The sequence below is a fragment of the Eptatretus burgeri genome, unplaced genomic scaffold, assembly GCF_056783735.1.
Source record: "Eptatretus burgeri isolate ZD-2024b unplaced genomic scaffold, Ebu_testis_v1 Ebu_testis_scaffold_910, whole genome shotgun sequence".
NCBI lineage: Eukaryota > Metazoa > Chordata > Myxini > Myxiniformes > Myxinidae > Eptatretus > Eptatretus burgeri.
Genome location: NW_028222859.1, coordinates 1 through 25,000, shown reverse-complemented (window position 1 = coordinate 25,000; position 25,000 = coordinate 1). Strand labels below are relative to the sequence as shown.

At 43.2% G+C, this 25,000-nt stretch overlaps 3 protein-coding genes across 11 annotated transcripts; 2 read left to right on the top strand and 1 right to left on the bottom strand.

The window, feature by feature from the left end:
- Nucleotides 1-32: 32 nt before the first annotated feature.
- LOC147007006 (polypyrimidine tract-binding protein 3-like) lies at nt 33-4,626 on the top strand. Its single transcript, XM_085867655.1, has 4 exons — nt 33-1,279; nt 1,380-1,492; nt 2,669-2,749; nt 4,057-4,626. The coding sequence occupies exons 1-4, from the start codon at nt 1,256-1,258 to the stop codon at nt 4,205-4,207; spliced, it is 369 nt and encodes a 122-aa protein (XP_085723781.1). The 5' UTR covers nt 33-1,255; the 3' UTR covers nt 4,208-4,626.
- On the bottom strand, nt 3,927-20,123 carry LOC147007005 (uncharacterized). Of its 8 annotated transcripts, none has more exons than XR_015054477.1 (6): nt 18,531-18,829; nt 16,363-16,697; nt 16,055-16,174; nt 5,308-5,511; nt 4,654-4,759; nt 3,927-4,091 (listed from the first exon to the last, which is right to left on the bottom strand). XR_015054477.1 is itself a non-coding variant. In XM_085867654.1 (6 exons), exons 1-4 carry the CDS (start codon nt 20,080-20,082, stop codon nt 5,374-5,376), a joined length of 459 nt encoding a protein of 152 aa, XP_085723780.1. In that variant the 5' UTR covers nt 20,083-20,123; the 3' UTR covers nt 3,927-4,091; nt 4,654-4,759; nt 5,308-5,373. The 8 variants fall into 8 exon arrangements, 3 of the variants coding, with proteins under 3 accessions (XP_085723780.1, XP_085723778.1, XP_085723779.1); XR_015054476.1 differs by having other exon boundaries at nt 16,363-16,469; XM_085867654.1 differs by lacking the exon at nt 18,531-18,829 and adding an exon at nt 19,989-20,123 and having other exon boundaries at nt 16,363-16,469.
- LOC147007004 (uncharacterized) lies at nt 18,994-24,986 on the top strand. 2 transcript variants are annotated; one of them, XR_015054474.1, is made up of 2 exons: nt 18,994-19,227; nt 20,026-20,149. XR_015054474.1 is itself a non-coding variant. In XM_085867651.1 (2 exons), exon 2 carries the CDS (start codon nt 23,537-23,539, stop codon nt 24,581-24,583), a length of 1,047 nt encoding a protein of 348 aa, XP_085723777.1. In that variant the 5' UTR covers nt 18,994-19,227; nt 22,551-23,536; the 3' UTR covers nt 24,584-24,986. The 2 variants fall into 2 exon arrangements, 1 of the variants encoding a protein (XP_085723777.1); XM_085867651.1 differs by lacking the exon at nt 20,026-20,149 and adding an exon at nt 22,551-24,986.
- The last annotated feature ends 14 nt before the right edge of the window (nt 24,987-25,000 follow it).

The window sequence follows — 25,000 nt, the reverse complement described above, 5'->3', positions numbered from 1 at the left end:
TTATGGGGATGTTTCTTATCAGCAGGGACTGGGGCACTTGTCAGGATGGAAGGGAAAATGGATGGAGCAAAATACAGAAAAAAATCCTGGAGAAAAACCTGCTGCCTTCTGCAAGAAACCTGAAATTGCGACGGAAGTTCACATTTCACCATGACAACAGCAAAAAGCCAAAGCCACACTGGAGTGGGTGAGGAACAAACAGATAAATGTCCTTGAGTGGCCCAGTCCGAGCCCCGACGTAAACCCATTCGAAAATCCGTGGCTTCACTTCAAGATTTGAAGATTGCTGTCCATCAACGCTCCCCACGCAGCTTCACTGAGCTTGAACAGGTTTGTGCATAAGAAATGGGCGAATATTTCCCAATCAAGGTGTGCAAAGTTGGTGGAGACCTCGACCAACAGACTCACACCTGTAATTGCTATCAAAGGTGCTTCCACCAAGTATTACATCAGGGGGGTGGGGTGGACACTAATCCAACCAAGATATTCTCGTTTTGTATTTTTTATTAATTTTTTGAAATTTGTATGATTTGTTTTTCACATGGAAGTTGTGGGTTACGATGTGTAAATAAAGGTGTAAAAAGTCTGATTTAATTCCAGGCTAAAGGCAACAAAAGGTGAAAAATTTTGAAAGGGGGTATAGACTTTCTACAGCCACTGTACATACAGTATATTATTTAATACACGTGATATTACACACCTGTACATGTACAGTATCACATCAAGAGAGGGACAGAGACAGAGATCCCACTTAAAGAAGCATTCTGTCGAATCCACCTTTTCCGACCCATCTTACTTTCACATGACTCCTCACCCTTCTCTCTCTTGTTTCCACGAACATTCATTCATTCCTTTTTCCTTCCTTCCTCTGCCACTGAAGGTGGATGGATATCTCAAAAAGTTGTGCACGGATTGGGATGAATTTTGGGGGGACAGGTTGGGTGTGTGATAAGGAAGAATTGCTTCGATTTTGGTGAAGATCCAGATTCGAGAAGTGATTCTTCACCGTTGAGAAGAGATTGGGCCAAAAACGATACATAACACGGTATTTCAAAAGGATGTGGATGAGTTGGCGGAGGTATGCTCTCCACCGAGTGCCATTCTGGTTGTTTGTGTCTTCACTGCCCTATACTACTCAATCTTGTAACACTGTTTCATTTGTCCCTCTGTGACGCCAGTCTTGTATCATTTGAACGGAGTTCGTCTGTACAGCAACGATCTTCGTGTCATACTTTCTCGCCATCAAACGGTGCATATGCCGCAGGGACACGATGATCAGGTAACGACGTAGTCTTTGATGTGCGAGGGTCCGGGTTCGTTTGAAGGCACGCGATGACCACCGAAGGCTGTTTCATTCCTTCCCGCCTTGCCGTGACTAGGATGTGGCGAAGGATTTCACCGGCTCTCAACTTCATCGCTTCAAGAAACCTGGATCGAGGAACTTCCGAAATATCTGCTCACCATCTTCAACTCTTCATCTCTCGAACATCCTGTACGCTTGGTTCCTTTCCATTCGGTCTTCGTCCATCTTCTTAGGGTTCTGTTCGTGAGCTCACAAGTCATTGAAAAGTGCATGCATATCAGGCTGGAGATTTAAGAAGTGATCAACCACACATTGTGGTTAACTCGTTGAAAACATTTTGATTTTCTTTTTTTGCCATTTCATTGTGCTCACCTTCATGCTTCATTTCACAGTTTGAGTTCTTCATTTAAGTAACTTCTGGTTCCGGGTGTCTTCACGTGTGATGCTGTATCAAACAGGTTCTCCCTCCAGCTCATCAGGTCCGTTATTACCCTCGCCGAAGGACAGGGTACTCACTGAATTTGGGTCTGTTTGACTAGTCGGATTGAGACGACATTTTCACCATAGGAGCGATTCCTCATGTGGAATATATTTGATTGATAATTCTAATTCATATTGGATTTACCCTCAAACCTATTTTTTACAATCTTCTCCAGAATGGCAGGACAGATCGAGCGGAAACTTCACACAAATGTTCCCCAAGCCTTGGGGATAGCATTGTATTCACGAATAATTGATGTCACATGGTCTGGCAGCCATATTGGATTGTGCGAAAATCTTTTTAAAACGATCTTGAACTGCTCAATCAATCGACATGAAACTTCACAATTATGATCTAGTAGTGCTGGGGAATACTCGTATATGTTTTAAATTTCAACCTGATCGGACGTATGGTCTCGTGGCCAGAATTATTTTATTTTTTGATCTGGTTTTTTTATTTTTTTTTTGAATGAGGTTCACTTGGCTGTGCCTGGACGGGTTTGAGGGTTGAGGAGCAGCAGCTGTAATGTGAATCCTATCCATCCAGGTTCCTCCTGATGACTTCATCTTTGCTTTTACCTTGTTCGGGTTCCTTCTGATGACGACAATGCAGGACTGTACCTATTTTGTCTTCCATTTGATTTTAATTGAATTAATTTTACTCCCATTCCAAATTAATTTGAATAAAAATAACGTCATGGGGTCAGGGTGGAGTGTCCGATCAAAGCGGGACGTCTTGGTACCCGGTAATCACTGCTAGCAGTTGTAAAGTGGCAGTTCTAGTTACGTCTGTTATTAATTACGTAACACACCAGGACACAAACACCACACAAAACTAAAAATATTGTATCCATCCTGACTTCCCATCTGAAATGTGTCATTCAGGCCGACGGTTGGCGAAGAGAAGCTGCGAAAGATGTTTTCGGACGCCGCCGGTGGAAACGTCCAAGCATTCAAGTTTTTTAAGTAAGGGAACGTTATGAATGATTTGTGTAAATACCTGGGAGAGGGAGTTTGTGCAGGTGATGTGGATATTTTTTTGAGCCTTTTAAGTGATTGAGAAACAGAATCGGGATGATGGGGACACGGTCAAGGCGGGGGGTGCGTGGGGAGGCTGAGGTGGGCTCTGACAAGGGGGTGTGGGTTGAGCAAGGTGTGGGCGCAAGTCGGCGAGGTAAAGCACCAAAATTACTTACCTTGCTCGTTGTGCTTTACTTTTGGAGTCGGAGCTACCACGTGAACACGAAGCGAAAAGTTGGGTCCACAGATTGGTTCCCTTCTGTCTTTCCGTCTGTCTATATAAGTCAGTTTATGATCGTAGAATAACTTGAATTTCAATCGAGCGTATTTGGAACATTAATCGAAAAACAAACCTGCAGTTTAGCATTACCTTGGCTCTGAATTGGACCCGGTCGCACACGCGCAAAGAGGAGTGAAATAATATTTTTACCTTGTCTGACTCGACTTAACCTCCGTCCACTGAATGTGGACGGAGGTTACGTTTTCACCTGTGTTTGTCGAGTTGTCTGTGAGCATGACATCTCAAAAAACTTGGTGGACAGGCTGGGTGTGCACCAAGGACGAATTTAATCGATTTTTGTGAAGATACGGATCTGGATTCGAGAATTTTTTTCATTGATTCTTCACCATTGAGAGATGGGGCCAAAAACGGTATTGAGCACAACATCTCAACAAATTGTGGACGGATTCGGACAAAACTTGGTGGACGGGTTTGGGACGTGACAAGGACAAGGGTTTGAATACTTATTCAACTGAGAATCATATGATTTTCTCTGTTAATCTGACTTTTTCACATTGTAGACAAAATTATATGGTTTGTCATCTTGGTTTTCTGCTGGGCCTGACACATTTGGCCCGTAGCCCTCTGATTATACACTGTCCCACTTTGTTGCGTCAGATTTCCAAAAATCTTCTCCAGACCCACCATTCAGAATGCTACCACATTTGGGTAACAACATTAGGACAGTGTCCTGATGGTAAATTACAGAGGCCATGCTGATCACGTGACCGGAAGTGTGACAAAATGGTGATTGCGTAAATTCCTTCAAAGAATCTTCTTCTCCAGACCCACCAGTCAGAATGCGACCTTATTTGGGTAACAACATGAGGTCAAGCTGCAGGATCAGTTGTCTTCTTTATTTATTTATTTTTAATTGTTGCAGTAACTGCCAAACGATGGTGAAACGTTTGGAGATCTTAATGCAATCCCACATGCCCTGTTTCACTTGAACGGATGTCGGTCTGCTTTCCAGGGAGACCCGTACGATGGCCTTGTTGCAGCTGGGCACTGTGGAGGAAGCCACCATTGCACTGATTAAACTGCACAACCATAATTTTGGTAATAAGGACTATCTGAGGGTGTCCTTTTCAAAGTATTCATGTCACTCGGAGATCAACTCTTGATTTGCAACACACCACCCTTCTCCACCCTGTCAACCACACCTCATTTTCACACGAACGTTTGAACATTCCAGTTAATACCAGTTCGTGTCTTTTCTCACTTTCGTGAGCCATTTAAAATTAAATGTGGGAAAAGAGACTCGAACTTGAGCACCTCCACTTGCTTCTCATAAATCTTGTAAATCTATTTCATGGAACACTGTGGCTGTCTTTGCATTCCAACCGTTTTCTATGGCAATTGGAGAATTATCTTTTGCAGCTTATTTTATTAGGATTGCAAAAGATGAGGGGAGAGTGGCAGGACAAAGAGAGCAAAGTTAAAATGTTTCATCCAATTAATGTTAAAGTTTTCCATTGAGTTTTTATAAAAATGCTTTTCCACTTTGTATTGGCTGTAATCATTAAAACATTTAAATTCCTGATCCATTTTGCTGTCATTTTTTGCTCACCTGGAACATGATTGAGGTGAGCTTATGGAACGGCTCGTCGTCCGTCCCTCATCCCATCCATCCGTCTGCAAACATCAACTTCTTCTCTGAAACTGCTGATGGAATTCTGACCAAACAAGGCGAAAATGATCTTTGGTGTGGGGTAACTGAAGTTTGTTCATGCCATGCCTCCTTCACATATCAGTACATCATCGTGAGGTTGAAGGGTCCCCAAAAAAACTTGGATTTTGATCTAGTTTGGCCACCGTTTTGGACAACAGGAAAACCTTTAACAATCTTCTCTCAAACCGCTGAACTGATCGAATGCGAAGCTTTCAATTTGTGATCGATTTCCCACGGAAAACATGATTTGTTAACAATGACGTCATCAGTCATGTGGTATGGCAGCCATATTCAATCGCAAGAACACCTTTAAAAATACCTTTTTCTGAAACCACTCAACTGATCAATGTGAAACACAAAATATATGATCGACATTTCAAAATATCTGAGAACATTTCATGAAAAGAATCTGATCCGAAACACAATATGGCTACCAGGTGAGGTATGGGAGCATGCGTCGGAGCAGTGTGTCACTGCGTCCACTACTATGTGTGAACATCTTTATAGCTGTGGAGGAACTCTGGGAAGGGTTTAAAAGAGCAAGCTGCTTACCTTGGGTAGGCCTTCTTGGGTTGCTTTATGCAGCTTGTTCGGCTAGAGGAGGGTTGAAGGTGTCAATTATTGGCCACCCCTCCCATCCTGGGCAGAGTCTCGAGCTGAGGTGATGCGAATCCTCGCCCACGTTCGTGGTTGAACGCACGAAGAACAATGGCGCCGGTCAAAGCGAAGGGAAGGTGTAAAAATAAAAGAAAAACCCTATCACAGTAACTCACAGCACATTTACATTTAATCACCCATTAGACAAGGGAAAGGAAACTATCTATAAAACACATACTTACCAATGTAACAGCTGTCGGATCTGAATGTTGTGTGTGATCGGTTTCCAAATTCGTAACAATATCTATTGTTACGGTTCTCGTTTATCATTTGTCCTTGTTTATCAACCTTTCCTTTTCCTAATCTTAATCAAAACAAGGACAAATGTGTGCAAGAGCAGCGTCTTAAAGGTTTTGTCGGCTAAACAGAAAAAAAACAACTTCCGATATTTCGTCACGTGCTTCACGTGCAGCCAATCGCGAAACCCTGTCATAATGTATTTACGATATATCGTGTATTTACGAAATAAATAATGTATTTACGAAATTACAATACGATAAATGGAATAATCTTTAAATAGTAACGTGAACCTTTCGAAACTTTAAAGCAAATGACCGAATATATTGAAAAGTTCATGATAGACTCTCTCAAAAGTCACCGTCTATGTGAGGATGTGGACATGTGCTTAGTATTTAAGGAGATCCGGATGTGGTATATACAAGAGCCGAGTCCTGAAGATTAAGGTTTTGTCTTCACAAGAAGAAGAACAACAAGAAGAAGAACAACAAGAAGAAGAACAACAAGAAGAAGAACAACGCCGAGCTCTATGAGCAGCGTTCGCTCCGCAAGACGCTGCTAAAAATAAAATAAATCACCGTTGTCTTAAAATATATTATAACTTCCTCTTTCACCCACGTGGTTCTTGTTATTGGGTCATGATACACTATTCTTCTTCTTCAAAAGACGTTTCAATTCGACCTTTCCTTCATCCCGGGTCCAAAACGTCCCACTGTTCATTTCTCCATTCTCTTCATTACATCCCTCACGTTATGTCTTCAATCACATCTCTGTCTTTAAAACTTTTAAAATCCCAGTTTGTAATTCATGTTCGTGTTTCATCAACCGTCGTTTTTTACAACTTCAGTGCCAATTCACTCCACCTCCTTAAATCGACCTCCTCCTAACCCCTCACCTGTTATCCCCTCTCCTTACATCTCCCATCCTGCCCCTCATCCTACCTCAGTTATTGGCGCCTCCTCACTGGCTTCCACCTCAGTATCAGCTCCTCCTCCATTGTCCCAAACTGTGTGGTGTTCCAACATCTGTGGGTTCCATTCTAACCTCACAGATATCTCATTCTCTCAATCAGTACACTCATCATCACTAACATGATCCTTCCTTCCTCTCAGAACACCTCCCCCTCTTCCCAACCCCTCAAATCATGTACCTCCCCCAGCCGCTCTCTTCTTCACCATACCTCGACAAAGTCTCATCCTTCCTCTCCCATCGCCCTCCTCCACCTTGGACATGCCTGCTCTCGTCTCCCCTCCCTCTCAAAGCAACCTTCACACTCTGCCCCCTCCAAGCTTCCCTCTCACCCTTCTCCCTCAACTCTCTCCTCTCCCTCCAATCTTTCCCCTCACTTCCCCTTGCTAAAGTTCCCCCCCCCTAACATCCACAAAACTGCCTCCTTCCTCCACTCTCTTTTCCACCAGACTGTATATAAAAGAGCCGAGTCCGAAAGGCTTTCTCTTCACCAGAAGAAGAAGAACAAGAAGAAGAAGAACAATGCGGAGCTCTCTTGGTGCCAGCGTTCGCGACGCGAGACGTGGCTACAAAGGTAGTAAGAGGATTATAAAGGGATAAATATACCATCAGAGATGGGGAATCCCCCGCCATTGAATGAAAAAGGTCAGACATATTCCAGATAATGAGGGAGGTGAATTGGAAACAAGACACCATTTTGTCATCATCTCGAAAAAAGTTCCCCAGGGGTGAGGAACGTAGTAACCAAAAATAATTGAAATCAGATAAGCGTTTTTCCATTTATGACAAAAAACATTTTTTTCAAGATGGCCGCCCCAGTCGGCCATCTTGGATCCGGCCACGCCCAAAATCAATAGGGTTCTTCCTTTTCAGGTCGTACATGTGTGACCCAAATTTCAAATCGATATGGCGAACAGTTTATGAGTCATCGCACTCACAGCTTTAAATGTTGACGCCCGGACAGACGGACGGACGGACGGACGGACAGCCGGACGACCTGGGTGACAACAATATCCCCCTTCTGCCACGCGGCGGGGGAGAAAAAGATATTATGCCAACCCACGGAAAACCACGTAAAACAAAAAGGAAGGGAAATGATAAATTAGACAAAAATATTGTTGCGGTTCTGAGAACCGCATCCCTCCAAAGCGATGGCATCAACCACACAGTGGTCTCCAGACAGTTATTTTATTAATATACGTACAGATAGTCCCTTCCCTCTTGTCTCATGGGACAAACAGGGCAAAGTGCGTTGTGTGGATCTCATCGATTGGCCTGATTATATCTCTAACTTTATTCCTTCCCTCTTTCTCTATTCCTGAGGTTAATCCAAGCCACGACCGCCTGGAAAAGCCACGGCCACGTCCTTCACTGCAAGAATGTGTCTTCACAAAAGTCAGCACAAGCACCGATACCTGTGCCGTGCCGTGCCTGGGGTAGAGAAAAACAGACCACCACGACCACCAGACAGCAAGAAACGTGTGCAGCACAGCGACAACCCCCACCTACTGTTCAGCAGACCAAAAGCATGACCAACACGATGGCGATGCCGTGCCCGGGGGGGATGAAGAGGGCGGGGGATATTGGAACAACACACCAAATGCAAACGACGTACAGTATGCACGTGGCGCACCCTTTTCAACCCATTTCTGAGTCTAATAATTTAATCGATCTTCATCTCCATTTAATACTGATTTCTATGGTCGTCCAAGTCTACATCTAATAATTATATCCAATCTTTTTCAAACCCAAACTGTTCCTGGACTCTAACTGACACAATCGGTCAACTTCCCAACCCGGGTCTCAACCGACTGTACTCCATCTTTTCTGGATCTGATTTTGACCAATTTCCCTGAAAATATCTGCTGCTCTTCCTCCGCTCCAATCGGTTCATCTGACCACGTGCTTGTCAAAGTGGACATCTCTGGCTGTTCTCAGAGAACCACCTCACCGCCGTCGAGTCTGGCATTTCACTCAAGCCGACTTCAAGGCAGAGACTTCAAGCAGCCATCAAACTTCGAGTCTGGTCTCCCGTCTCTACTTCCTCCGACATCAACTCATCCTGGGAATTCTTTCAAAGAAACTTGCTCTCTCTCACCCACAGATTTATCCCCTCTCGTCTTCAGTTGTCCTACCCTTCCTCCCGCCCATGGTTCACTGAAGCTTGTGGTGAGGCAGTTGTCCTGAAACAACTTGCCCTCACCTCATGGAAGGCAAATCCAACTGAATGTAATCTCTGTTCCTTCCATAAAGTTCGGAACAAGTCTGGGACTACCCTTAGGAGAGCCAGAAAACAACATCTTTCTAATCTCAAGTCTGAACTCTCAAACCTCTCTCCGTCCTCCAAATCCTGGTGGCGTCTGGGAAAGTCTGTTTCTGGTGGATGTTCCCCCTCAATCCCCTCCCTTACCTAAAATGGCCACACTGCTGAGATTGCACGGGAAAAGGCTAAATGCCTCAACTCCATGTTTGCATCGAAATCTTGTGTCTGAAACCCATCACTTTCTGTCCCCACCTAACCCAGTCGCACCCAACTGTCCATGGACTCTGTGTCCCTTTCTCCTGACAAGGTGGAGAGCTTGCTGTCAAACCTCGACTCAGATTCTGCATCCGGTCGAGACGGCATCAGCCCACGTGTCCTAAAAACCTGCTCATCTGCTCTTGCTCACCCTCTCTCTGTTCGATTCACCCTCTCATTTGCTCAAGGTCACCTGTCATCTGCTTGGAATTCAGCAAACATCACCGCCCTGCATAAAAAAGGTGCAAAAACAGAACCCTGCAACTACAGACCAATCAGCCTTCTCCCAATCATCAGCAAGGTTATGGAATCCATCATCGTTTCAGACATTAAATCCTTCCTCTTCTCCAATGGCCTGATTTCCGATCATCAATTTGGTTTCAGACCAGGTCACACTACCCTGGACTTGCTGCTCCTGCTTTGCCAACAATGGATGGAGGTTCTCAATGTCAGACAAGAAATCAGAGCCATCTCCCGAAACATATCACGTCCTTTGACATGACGTGACGGTCTGGCACTCTGCCCTGCTCACCCAACTCTCTTCCGATGGTATCCAAGGCCATCTTCACACATGACATGGCTCACAAACTTCCTCTCCTGTCGCAGCCAACATGTGACCCTTAATGGATTTCTCTCATCCTCTCTTCTTGTCCAGGCTGGAGTTCCTCAAGGCAGCGTTCTGGGCCCTGTTCATTTTATGGTTTTCATCAATGATCTCTCTGACTCTGGAAAATCCTCTTTATCTCTTTGCTAATGATTCCACTCTCTGCCGTACTATCTGTCATCCTTCAGATCAGCAAGCCGCAGTTTCTTCACTCTTTGCTGATCTGGATAAAATCACAAGCTGGTCCAACACGTGGAACATGTCTTTCAATCAGGACAAATCTCACACTCTCACTATGTCTCTCCAAAAGGACAGTCTGGAACCCCCCCTCCCCCCCACCAAAGACTTTCTCAACAATCCTCTGGAAGAAGTGCTCTCATTCAAGCATCTGGGTCTCACCATCTGCCATGACCTTTCCTGCGAAAGCCACATTTCGAAGCTGGCCTCCAAAGCCAGTTGCAGACTGGGAATCCTCCATCATGCAAAGTCCTTCCTCGGCCAACCTGAGTTCCTGACGACACACAAAGCTTTCATCTGCAGCCTGATGGAGGATTGCTCTCCCTTCTGGGCTGGTGCTCCCGCCTCTCACCTTTCTCGGTTTCACGCCGTGGAAACCAAGGCATTCCGGATCATTGGAATCTCCCGCGATGAGGCCGGGTCGTTGAGGTTTGGGTCTCTCACTCTCTCACCGCAGACAGGTCGGTGGTCTTTCTGTCTTCTGTCATCTCTTCTCAGTGCTCGCCCCCCTGCTCCGTCTGAGATGTGCCCCCCATATTTCCGCAGGGTGCTCGAGGTCCTCAACCATCTCTCAGACATGCACTTCCCAATCTTGTTTGAACTTGTCGTACTGATAAGGAATGATGGCTTACATATAAATGTCATTTTTTCGATATCAGATCCAAGATGGTTGAAGGGCAGCCATTTCTGGGATACGTACAGTCCGATTCTGTTCAAACTTGGCACAAGCGCAGTACATGATGGTGGTACACAAACGTGCATCTCAATTCATTTTGCAATCTCATCAAAGATGGCCAACTGGCGGCCATTTTAGTTATAAATAATAAAAAACCCGGCCTTGAACACGTCCTCAACCATTTCTCGGATATGCATTTACCGATCTTGTTTGTTGTTGTCCGCAGTTATAGAATTTCTTTCAGAGATAAATAAATATTGGAAAATGTCACATTGTTTGTGTGATTCAGTTTGTAGATGCAAAAAATATACGAACATTGAATCCATTCTGTGTGAAATTTTCATTCCCAATGGAAAACATCACACGTGTCACATGACCAACAATCTTCCACAATATGACTAGGTAACCCACATCATTAATATTCGTGACGGAATCACCCAATGGTAGGCAATCTTCCATGTCACATGACCACTCAAGTCAGTTGGGCATAAATCTAAATCTTGTATACACGAGTTGACCCTTTAACCCCGTACAGCTAAAACCATGGAGGCGATCACATTTTGTGTCTTTTTTTCTCCTTGTTCAGTGAAGATTCAGTTTGGGGATGTTGAAAAGAAAAAGGAACAGGGAAATGAGTAACTGAGCACTGAGATAAGAGTTTGGATGATTTTCCTGATGTTGTTGTTGTTGGTTTGTTTTTCTGAATAAAGATGGAGAGATATGTTGTTTGTATTTTTGAGGGAGGATGGAAATTGGATTGAGCTGAGGTTTCAAAAGGAACAATACCTGGGATAAAAGGAGTTAAAACGAGGCAAAAAAAACAAAAGAGGGAAATCACACTCCAACTATCACCAGAAGGCCCGACTTCACTCGGGACACGAATTAAACGATTCAACAAAGCAGGATATGGTTTGGGACAGAAAAAATGATGAAAAACAAATTGACAAAAAACAAGAAGAGCAAAACAGGAATAACTAGAAGGGAACTCGGTAGAGCGTATACCTCCGCCACGCAATGCCTGATCCACGAGAACATATCGGACCCATTACATTTTTGAAATATCATGCTATACAGTACTGTATCGATTCTGACAACATCTCTCAATGGTGAAGAATCACTTTAAAATTAAATAATTCTCGTATCCAGATCCAGATCTTCACCAAAATCGAATCAATTCGTCGTTGCCACACACACAACCAGTCCACAACTTTCATCCACAAGAACACACCAAGTTTCATCCGAATCTGTCCACAACTTTTTTGAGATATCGTGCTTTTGTTGTGGACCCGGGGTCGGGGGCTAAGACCACGAGGGGTGAACAACCTCGGGTTCCCACCAGACTCTCCGGAATCGCAGGCCGGCGCACACGAATACCTTCATGACATGGCGGGTCGCTAATCGACTGTGAACACCGATAACTCGACCACGTGACTCAGTGACAGTCTTCCGTCTAATAAATACCGTTTACCAAAAGGTCACGTGATCTAATTACCGGGGAACACGCCCTCGGGACGCACTTGGTGAAACCGGATCACCTTACCAGATCAGGTGCAACCGAGCGTAACTGCCAAGCTCCTACCGGGTAGGAATCAGATCATTCCGGCTAAACGAGGGTACGGGCCATGCTGGACCAATGGAAGAAAACAAGAAAACGAGCTGGGAACATTTCTACACAACACATTGATTTACAATCAAGCGAGGAAACGTATGTGGCACATTGAATGGAGGTATTTTTTATGTACAGCAGGAGATAGCAAGGAATTTGTGGGGTGCGCCAAAAGGTAAATTACAAAAGAAGTCACGGAAAAGGATTATCCCGACGATCTTCTGCAATCTTACTTACTCTAGAACAGGCGCAATCACACAACTACACACGCCTGAGGAAAGTTAGAGGGCCAAGAAAGAAAGAAAAAGGTAAGGATGAGCATTCTCAAAATACCTGGCACGGTCGGCTGACAAACCTGGCCAAGGAAGCTTTTGGAGGGGTAGTGGGAAAGATACTGATGTCTATGGTGTAGGAGTGAGGAAAATGGGATTGTGAGTCAGTAACACCGAGTGCAGTCTGAATGTCGGATGGCAGCAGACTTTCTCCGCCACCCACAGGCTTCTTCATGAGCCAAAATGGACACTGAGGACCCGAAACAAACTCTCGGATCGCCCTTCTCGCGACCCCTCCTCGGAGCCCCTGGTCTTCCCGTGGTCAGACGACTGTATGAGGGCTGCATCAATTCCGGACGCTCACCGGGACGTTCCCAGTGAGATGAGGTGGAGCTATTAGCGTCCATTGCGTGGTCGAGCATCGCACGGCGACGAGGACAATATTACGCCACGTGATGCTCCTCAAAATAGAGTGGTGAATTGTAGCAATGCAGAGGTAAGAGGGGATGAGGGAATATTTATCCCTTGTGCGGGAGGCGTTTGTGGTCAAAGTGGTGAGATTTGGTGAGTGAGGTGCTGAGTAAGGTGAAATCAATTCTTCCTTTCGAATTCACACACCCAACCTGTCCACCAAGTTTCATCCGAATCCGTCCACAACTCATTGAGATATCGTGCGATACATTAGTTTTACCCGATCTTTCTGGAGGTAAGAATCTACCGATGTAAAACACAGTGTGTATTTGGCTGACCCCCTTCATAAGGACCATTTTTGAAGGATTTAAAGGACAATTTTTTTCACACAACTGTGTGTTCTCTAACATCTATTTTTCAGGACAAACAAAACTTGAAAAATATTTTTCATAAAAGAGGAATTAAGTCTCTTCTATTGGAATTGAAGACAGTGACTTACGAACGGGGCCTCGTGGGCGAAGTGCAGAAACTTTAAAATAAATAAATAAACACAACCCACAAGGAGGTGAAACTCGCTGCACGTAATGTGTAACACATACAGAGAGTAAAACGAGCGCTCATTTACATCAGCAGAGCATCTTATAAATAAAGAAGATATAAGCACACCTGACGCTAGGCCGAGGCTTCAGATTCTGGCATGCTCAAGAGGCTTTAAGGTCAAAACGAAACATCCCAGATGATTTTAAATTAAAAAAAATCCGATCACATTTGTGCGTGTTGTGTTTTAAAATAACATTAAGTGTGTTAAAATAATGTTTTAAAATAACGTGAAGTGTGTTAAAATAATATTTTAAAATAACGTGAAGTGTGTTAAAATAATGTTTTTTAAATAACATGAAGTGTGTTAAAATAATGTTTCAAAATAACATGAAGTGTGTTAAGATAATGTTTTTCAATAACATGAAGTGTATTAAAATAATGTTTTAAAATAAGGTGAAGTGTGTTGAAATAATGTTTTAAAATAACATGAAGTGTGTTAAAATAATGATTTAAAATAACATGGTGTGTTAAAATAATGTTTTTAAATAACATGAAGTGTGTTAAAATAACGTCTTAAAATAACATGAAGTGTGTTAAAATAATGTTTCAAAATAACATGACGTGTGTTAAAATAATGTTTTAAAATAACGTGAAGTGTGTTATAATAATGTTTTAAAATAACGTGAAGTGTGTTAAAATAATGTTTTAAAATAACATGGTGTGTTAAAATAATGTTTTAAAATCACATGAAGTGTGTTAAAATAATGTTTTTAAATAACATGAAGTGTGTTAAAATAATGTTTAAAAATAACATGAAGTGTGTTAAAATAATGTTTTAAAATAACGTGAAGTGTGTTAAAATAATGTTTTAAAATCACAAGAACTGGGTCAAAAAAGATGTTTTAAAATAACGTGAGGTGTGTTAAAATAATGTTTTAAAATAACAAGTCGTGTGTTAAAACAATGTTTTTAAATAACATGGTGTGTTAATGTTTTAAAATCACATGAAGTGTGTTAAAATAATGTTTCTAAATAACATGAAGTGTGTTAAAATAATGTTTTAAAATAACGTGAAGTGTGTTAAAATCATATTTTAAAATAACGTGAAGTGTGTTAAAATAATGTTTTTAAATAATATGAAGTGTGTTAAAATAATGTTTTAAAATAACATGAAGCGTGTTAAAATAATGTTTTAAAATCACATGAAGTGTGTTAAAATAATGTTTTTAAATAACATGAATTGTGTTGAAATAATGTTTTAAAATAACGTGGTGTGTTAAAATAATGTTTTAAAATAACGTGGTGTGTTAAAATAATGTTTTAAAATAATGTGTGTTAAAATAATGTTTTAAAATAACATGAAGTGTGTTCAAATAATGTCTTAAATAACATGGTGTGTGAAAATAATGTTTTAAAATCACATGAAGTGTGCTAAAATAATGTTTTAAAATAACATGAAGTGTGTTAAAATCATGTTTTAAAATAAAGTGAAGTATGTTTAAATAATGTTTTAAAATAACGTGAAGTGTGTTAAAATAATGTTTTAAAATAACATGGTGTGTTAAAATAATGTTTTAAAATAAATTTGTGTGTTAAAATAATGTTTTAAAATAACGTGAAGTGTGTTAAAATAATGTTTTAAAATAACATGGTGTGTTAAAAAATGTTTTAAAATAACATGGTGTGTTAAAATAATGTTCTTAAATAACATGAAGTGTGTTAAAAAAAATGTTTAAAAATAACATGAAGTGTGTTAAAATGTTTTAAAATAACATGAAGTGTGTTAAAATAATGTTTTAAAATAACGTGAAGTGTGTTAAAATAATATTTTAAAATAACGTAAAGTGTGTTAAAATAATGTTTTTAAGAAACATGAAGTGTGTTAAAATAATGTTTTAAAATAACGTGAAGTGTGTTAAAATAATGTTTTAAAATCACATGAAGTGTGTCAAAATAATGTTTTTAAATAACATGAAGTGTGTTAAAATAATGTTTTTAAAGAACATGAAGTGTATTAAAATAATGTTTAAAAATAACATGAAGTGAGTTAAAATGATGTTTTAAAATAACATGAAGTGCATTATAATAAGGTTGAAATAACATGAAGTGTGTTAAAATAATGTTTTAAAATAACATGAAGTGTGTTAAAATAACGTCTTAAAATAACATGAAGTGTGTTAAAATAATGTTTCAAAATAACATGACGTGTGTTAAAATAATGTTTTAAAATAACGTGAAGTGTGTTATAATAATGTTATAAAATAACGTGAAGTTTGTTAAAATAATGTTTTAAAATAACATGAAGTGTGTTAAAATAATGTTTTTAAATAACATGAAGTGTATTAAAATAATGTTTTAAAATAACATGAATTGTGTAAAAATAATGTTTTTAAATAACATGAAGTGTGTTAAAATAATGTTTTAATATAACGTGAAGTGTGTTAAAATGATGTTTTAAAATAACGTGGTGTGTTAAAATAATATTTTGAAATAACGTGAAGTGTTTTAAAATAAATTGATAAATTATGTCTTCCAGAGTCTCCTTAAAGATTTCGAATAAAATAATTCCAACCTGATATTTTTGACGAGCTTTTATCCTCTTGCCGATCTGTCGTCCGTGTGCACCGAACCCCAAACCAGAAGATGAACACTCATGGAGATGAGTTGCGACCTCTGCTGCGTCGTCGTGGATCTACTTACAAACAGAAAGGAGATGGTTAATCACACAGAATACCTAGTTACGACCACTGATGCATAGTTGTGGAGCTAAGTGTACTTGCCAAGGCAAGTGAGTCAGAAACATCACCCAAACTTAAACCGAATAAGATAAATTTTAACCGTGTGAATCAAATGCTTGAGGAGATCCAATGGATGGATCACCTTGCTTCCGTGAGTTGTCGTGAATCTTGAAGCTTTTTCAGGAAGCATGTCGAACAGCGTGTGGAAGAATGCATTCCAAATCCCGTCGCCTCGTCTCAGAAGGGTATCTGGAGAAACCCCGACATTTCCAGGGAAGCCGTGGCACAATGACGCAAAAAGGCACAACGCATGCAGAAGGTACACGACTACTGACGGTGTGTTACACTTTGAAAGATACACCGAGCGAGGAAACAAATCACGGCGCCTGACTCGACAAAACTGCCAAGAGTACAAATCAAGCGAAGCTCGGAATCTAAGTTCAAATCGCAATGGTGTTGACCCCTCTGGACAGTTATCTGAAACAGATGGTGAGAAAGCAGACATATTGAACGGCTTCTTCAGCAGTGTATTCACAGATGAGGACCTGTGTCATGTACCCATAATGGAGTCAGCACTTTTAAGGCCCTGAGTTGGGTGCTGTCCCAAACATCACAGAGACGGTTAGAAAAAAGCTTCGGGCCCGAAAGAGTTCAAAGTTTGCAGGACGGACTGTATTCATCCAAGATGGTTGAAAGAGAGAGAGCTCATGTCATTGCAGAACCTCCACTGATGATCTTCCAAAAGTCTCTTGATGAAGAAGCCCTTCCTTGGATTGGAGCATTCCTTACAAGAAGGCTTCAAAGAGTTACGATTAATGGAGTGAGCTCAAGCTGGAGTCCTGTAAAAGGTGGTCTTCCACGGGGTCGTGTACTCGGACCCCTTTTGTTTCTCATCTCTATTAACAATCGGCCACAATTGATCAAGAACTTTGTGTACATTTTTGATGATCACACCAAAATGATGGGTCTAGTTAACAATCAGGATGAAGCAGATGCGCCTCAAGGTGATTTAAACAAGACACGAGAATGGTCCACCACCTGGAAACTCCCCTTCAATGAAACCAAACACAAGGTCCTGCATGTTGGAAGGAAAAACAGTAAGAGTGGGTACCACACGAGTGAAGTCACTATTCAGGATGTCCAAACAGAGAAAAACCTTGGTGTTGTGACTGATGACGGACTTAACTTTCATCAGGATATCTCAAAATCCATTCTCAAGGATAATTAGACGCTTGGGATCATGAAAAGGACATTCTCACACCGAACAATGAACGGAAACTCGGTGGAGCGCACACCTCTGCCAGGCTGAATAGTTCACCTTTTATATCACACAGGTAGGCCATACCTGGATCCTGATCTGAACCAAAATTGGATCAATTCGTCCTCGTCACACACACAACCTGTCCACTACATTTCGTAGGAATCCATTCACAACGTTTTGAGATATCCTGCTCATAGACAACCAGACAGGGGTGAAAACATAACCTGTAACACAGGCTCGATGGGCTAAATGTCCTCTTCCTTCATAAAAGTCCCTTCCAATCCTTGTGTCCCGCCATCATCACTCTCCTTTTATTTACACTCACACAAGGATGCACACAATGAACTTACATTGGACCTTGCATTGATTAGGCCCGATTTCTCGGATTCCCGCCAAAACGCAGACTGGCCCGATTTCTCGGATTCCCGCCAAAACGCAGACTGGCCCGATTTCTCGGATTCCCTCCAAAACGCAGATTGGCCCGATTTCTCGGATTCCCGCCAAAACACACTGGACCGATTTCTCGGATTCCCGCCAAAACGCAGACTGGACCGATTTCTCGGATTCCCGCCAAAACGCAGACTGGCCCGATTTCTCGGATTCCCGCCAAAACACACTGGACCGATTTCTCGGATTCCCGCCAAAACACAGACTGGACCGATTTCTCGGATTCCAGCCAAAACGCAGACTTGCCCGATTTCTCGGATTCCCGCCAAAACACACGACCGATTTCTCGGATTCCCGCCAAAACGCAGACTGGCCCGATTTCTCGGATTCCCGCCAAAACACACGACCGATTTCTCGGATTCCCGCCAAAACACAGACTGGACCGATTTCTCGGATTCCAGCCAAAACGCAGACTGGCCCGATTTCTCGGATTCCCCCCAAAACGCAGACTGGCCCGATCATTGCCGCTTCGACTGAAAACTCTTCTGCACTTATCATGTCTCCACCGTTAAACACTTCAAACATCGACATCACACCCGTCAGGATCAAGAAACTCAACGGTTTTTAAACATGAAGTTTAAATTTTAAACCAACGAACTCACTCGATCCATCAACGCGGGTGGAGAAACCGTTGTCTCCTCGATTCAAACGAGGCGATCAGTGCGCATGCGCGACTCACGTGATACTTCTTCTTCTTCCTCATTTTTAATCGTAAATTCGCTGATAAAGCTTTTTATTCACCGACTTCGCAATGGATTTCACGTTGAACGTGTCCATCGTTTTAACACTATCTGTGCGATTTCACTGAATTACCTTTTGACGTCATTTTTTTTTATCGTCGGTGGAGTTCGACATCTACACTTCCGGTTTAAACAACGGGCACTTCCGGTTTAAACTACGGACACTTCCGGTTTAAATAACGGAGATTGTCGCCATGGAGACGGATGATCACGATGGGCCGTGAACAGCAAACACGACGATAAACAGGGAGAATGACGTGGAATCAAACAGCGGATTATTGGTACAATCAAACAAATATAATTAATTTGTTTTAATTTTTCGTTCCTTGGCTTCTTCAAGAAATCGACTTCTTCTGTCAATATGTTGAAGATAATTGTGTGAGTTGAGCAAAGCAAGTACAATTACAAATGGAGATCGTTCAACGTGCCGCTTGTCCGCACGCCGTGCGTCCCGAGCGATCCGGGCCCGCACAGCACGCCTCTGCCCGGCAGCAGCTGCATCGAGGCGGAGGTGCGCGAGGATGTTCGCCGTCCGCAGGAGACATGTGTGGCCGTTGTGGTGAGCCAAGAGCGACGGTAACACGTGATTGTAACCCCATGCCCAGACCCAAACGAGGTGCAAGCTATTTGTGCCCCGCTCTGTGTGGGATAATATATGATCCCGGGGGCTGCGCGTGCGTCCACCGCCATTGAGCATGCGGTCTTTTATCAAAGGTTGTGGTGTGTGCGGTGCCGGCCCTGATCTGTGTGAGGAACCCCTGATCTGTGGGGGTTGTCGCTGTGCTGCACACGTTCCGTGCTGTATCGTGGTAGTGGTGGTCTGTTTTTCTCTGCCCCGGGCACGGCATGCTATCGATACTTGAGCTGACTTTTGCGAAGACGCATTCTTGCAGTGAAGGACGTGGCCGTGGTTTTTACAGGCGGTCGTGGCTTGGATTAACCTCAGGAATAGAGAAAAAGAGGAGGAATAAAGTTAGAGATATAATCAGGCCAATCGATGAGATCCACACAACGCACTTTGCCCCGTTTGTCCCATGAGACAAGAGGGAAGGGACTATCTGTACGTATATTTATGAAATAACTGTCTGGGGACCACTGTATGGTTGATGCCATCGCTTTGGAGGGATGCGGTTCCGGAAACCGGAACAATATTTTTGTCTAATTTTTCATTTCCCTTCCTGTTTTACGTGGTTTTCCGTTGGTTGGCAGAATTCCTTTTTATCCCTTAAAAACAATCGTAATACTTTTTAAAAACAGGAGCGAGAAAGCAGTTCTTATCTGGATGAGAAATTTGTTTTTGATGTTATTTTGTTTACTCACCTGATACTTGGATTCCTTTCATTGCTTGGTCCTTCAGGAGAGGTGACGGAGCCAGCAGGAATCGGTCCAAGATTACCCTACAACCCGAGTACATCTCAACAAAACCAAGTCCCAGTCATCCAACATGTCCTGAACCCCCAGCAAGCTGTACCACGGACTGAACCGATAAGCGAACAACACGAACAGAAACACAAACATTGAGGGGAGACATCCGCAAGCTAAACGCATACTGTCTCAAGCTCAAAGCTGCAGCCAGTAAATTGAACGTAAACACGATCAATCTGAACAGGCAATCTCTCAAAAAGCCTCAGACTTTGCAACAACTCTTTCTCTACCAGGAGCCTCTCAGCCAACTCAACCGCCAGGTGCGCTACCTGCTCTGAATCACCAGCTGTCCATACTCAGAGGTGAAGAGAGATATTTGGTATCTCAACGCAGAATGGAACACATGAGCAAGGAAACCGAACAGAGACCACGGTCCTCCGACGAAAAACGCCGGCAAATTGAACAGGCAATCCAAGAGAAAGCCTCAATGTTGCTCGCAAAATACGGAGACAATCCAAGTACTCCTAGACCAGGTACGTCTCAGGTACGCAGAATGGAAGACACATGCAAGGAAACCGAACAGAGACAACAGAGGCCCGATGAAATACGCCGTCGAATTGATCAGGTTATCCAACAGAACGCCTCAATCTTGCGTACACAATATGGGGTCAATCCAAGTCCTCCTCGACCAGGTACGTCTCAGGCAAACACCTCACTTTCACAATCTGTTCTGAAACACCAGGTGTCCAAACTCCCTTGTGAAGAGAGACAACATGAATCTCCCTGCAGAATGGAAGACACATGTAAGGAAACCGAACAGAGACAACAGAGGCCCGATGAAATACGCCGTCGAATTGATCAGGTCATCCAACAGAACGCCTCAATCTTGCGTACACAATACGGGGTCAATCCAAGTCCTCCTCCACCAGGTACGTCTCATGCAAACTCATCCCGACTTCCAATAATTTATTTGAAACGACACCTGTCCAAACTCGAAGGTGAAAAGATGTATCACGAACTTCTACGGAGAGACGAACAGAAAAAAGAGAAAATCAAACAGAAAGACGAAAAAAAATGCCGTGTAACTGAACTAGTAATCCGGGACGTAACCTTCGACTTGCAAAGAAAATATGGAGTCAATCCAAGTCCTCCTCCACCAGGTCCGTCTCAGCAAAACACAACCCAATCTCAACTTTCTGTTCTGGAAAATCAACTGTGCAAAATCTCCGGTGAAGAGATACGTCAGCAACATTTACGGAAAGACAAAAACAGAAAAGAGGAGATCGAAAAAAAATGTCTTGCAGTTGAACTTGCAATCAAGCAAGGAACCTTCATCTTGGAAACAAAATACGGAGTCAATCCAAGTATTTCCCCACCAGGTCCGTCTCAGCAAAACACAAGCAAAGTTAAACTTTCTGTTCTGGAAGATCAACTGTGCCAACTCCAAGATGAAGTGAGACGTCAGGAAGATTTAAAGAAAGACAAAAACAGACAAACACAGATCGAACAGAAATGTCTGCAAATTGAACAGGCAATTCAAGACAAAACCTTCGTGTTGCCAACTGTATATGAAATCAATCCAAGTATCGATCCACCAGGTACATCTCAGGAAAATAAATCTCTATTTACACCATCTGTGCTGGAACACCAGGTGTTCAAACTCCCTCATGAAGAGAGACAACAGGAATATCAATGCAGAATGGAACAGATATGGAAGGAAACCGAACAGAGATCACTGTCGTCCATTGAAAAACGCCGGCGAATTGAACAGGCAATGAAACAGAAAACCTCAATGTTGCGTTCAGAATACGGGGTCAATCCAGGTACTCCTCGAGCAGGTACGTCTTGGGGAAACACATCCCCACTTTCACTACCTGTTCTGAAACACCAGCTCCCTGAATTCGGAGGTGAAATGAGCTTTCAGGAATCTCCATGGAGAGACGAACGGAGACAAGAGAAAATCGAACAGATCCGCATGAATATTGAACAAGAATGTCTGCAAATTGAACAAGGAATCCAACACAACATGTTCGTGAAAACAAGATATGAAGTCATCGAAGGAGGCGCTGGGACTGCAGTGGGGTCTTGTTCTTCAAGGGAGGATCCGAGTGCCGAGTCACCTTGGAATCAGGACGCGGTGTCTCATTGGGTGTAAACCCCAAATTCTCTCTTCTCTCTCAACCAGACGGAAAAGGATCACCCTCTCCAAGTTCACCACCGAAAGAATCACTCTCACCGAAACCATCACCAGCGTCTTACCAGTTCGTCAAAAATAAATAATATAAAAATGGGACGAGGACGAATAGAATAAGAAGAGGAAGAATCTAAAAAGAAAACGGTGGGAGGGGGAGAGTGGGTGTGGTGTGGAGGAAGTGGAAATTATTACAAATACTTTGTTTTTTAACAAAAGGAAACAGAAAACAGTTAATTATCAAGATGAGAAGTTTGTTTTTGATGTTTTACTGTTCATTCACCTGACACTATGATTCCTTTCATTTGCTTGGTCCTTTCGGATAGGTGATGGAGCCAGCAGGAATCGAACCAAGATTACCCTGCAACTCGAGTACATCTCAATGAAACCAAGACCCAGTTATCCAACATATCCTGAAACAACAGTAATTTGTACGACGGACTAAACCGATTAGCGAACAACACAAACAAATTGAGAGGAGACATCCTCAAGCTGATCAGATACTCCCGCAAGCTCAACAGTCAACATCACCGCCATAGACAGTGAAACCAACGAAAAGACGATCGAGAGCTGAACAAAGAAACCAGGAAGTCAAACTCCATCAAAGGGAAGGGAAACACCAAGAAATCGAGATGTATGAACATCAAACATAGACGCCTGCATGTCGAACCTCTCGAGACACCTGTATATCGAACAGAGATGACTGCTTATCGAACAGACACCCCTGCATGTCAAACAGAGACACCTGCATATCAAACAGACATGCCCACAAATTGAACAGAGACACCTGCATATCGAACAGGGACACCTGCATATCGAACAGAGACACCTACATATCGAACAGACACACCTGCATATCGAACAGAGACACCTGCCCATCGAACAGAGACACCTGCATATCAAACAGACATGCCCACATATCGAACATAGACCCCTGCATAACGAACAGAAACACCTGCATATCGAACAGACACCTGCACATCGAACAGAGATACCTGCATATCGAACATAGACACCTGCCCATCGAACAGAGACACCTGCATATCAAACAGAGACACCTGCATATCAAACAGAGACACCTGCATATCAAACAGAGACACCTGCATATCAAACAGAGACGCCTGCATATCAAACAGAGACACCTGCCCATCGAACAGAGACACCTGCATATCAAACAGACATGCCCACATATCGAACACAGACCCCTGCATAACGAACAGAAACACCTGCATATCGAACAGACACCTGCACATCGAACAGAGATACCTGCATATCGAACATAGACACCTGCCCATCGAACAGAGACACCTGCATGTCGGACAGAGACGCCTGCATCTCAAACAGACATGCCCACATATCGAACAGAGACACCTGCACATCGAACAGTGACACCTGCATATCGAACAGAGACACCTGCATATCGAACAGAGACGCCTGCATATCAAACAGACATGCCCACGTCTCGAACAGAGACGCCTGCATATCAAACAGAGACATCTGCATATCAAACAGACATGCCCCCCCATTGAACAGACACCTGCATATCGAACAGAGACGCCTGCATATCAAACAGAGACGCCTGCATATCAAACAGAGACGCCTGCATATCAAACAGAGACACCTGCCCATCGAACAGAGACACCTGCATATCAAACAGAGACGCCTGCATATCAAACAGACATGCCCACATATCGAACAGAGACCCCTGCATATCGAACAGAAACACCTGCATATCGAACAGACACCTGCACATCAAACAGAGACACCTACATATCGAACAGAGATACCTGCATATCGAACAGAGACACCTTCCCATCGAACAGACACCAGCATGTCGAACAGAGACACCTTCCCATCGAACAGACACCAGCATGTCGAACAGAAACAGACATGCCAACAAATTGAACAGAGACACCTGCCCATCGAACAGACACCCCTGCATGTCGAACAGAGACACATGCATCTCAAACAGACATGCCCACAAATTGAACAGACACCCCTGCATATCGAACAGAGACACTTGCATATCGAACAGAGACACTTGCATATCGAACAGAGACACCTGCATATCAAACAGAGACGCTCACAAGTCGAACAGGGATACCTGAATATCGAATACTTTGAGATAGTTGATGACCATCGAGTAGGCACCTGTATGGTGCGTTCTGGTGGTGCGTTCTGCACCTCGTGGTGCGTTCTGCGCATGCGCGAACGACCCCCGGACTTCGTGGTGCGTTCTGCGCTTGCGGGAACGACCCCCGACCTCGTGGCGCATTCTGCGCATGCGCGAACGACCCCCGGACCTCGTGGTGCGTTCTGCGCATCCAGCAGGCAAGGTTGTGGTCAATCTTATGGGTAGGTTGGACAAGTGTGGAGTTATCAGCCCTCACTTTGACGTTCAACTCAAAGACTTGGAGAAGTGGCAGAGAAACCTCCTGCCTTCTCGACAGATTGGGATACAGAAGAGAGTTTGGTTGTCGGGATGAGCGCTGAGCGGAGCTTTGGAGGCTGATTGCGGCTCGCTGGCGCCTGGTTCTATCATCGCCTCTCGCTGGCGCCTGGTTCTATCATCGCCTCTCGCTGGCGCCTGGTTCTATCATCGCCTCTCGCTGGTGCCTTGTTCGCTCGTGTCAGCCAAACCACACGAGGTGGACAGGTCCATGTCCTTCTGGGTATCTGTGTGTGTGTGTGTGTGTGTGTGTGTGTGTGTGTGTGTGTGTGTGTGTGTGTGTGTGTGTGTGTGTGTGTGTGTGTGTGTCTGTGTCTGTCAGTAGGC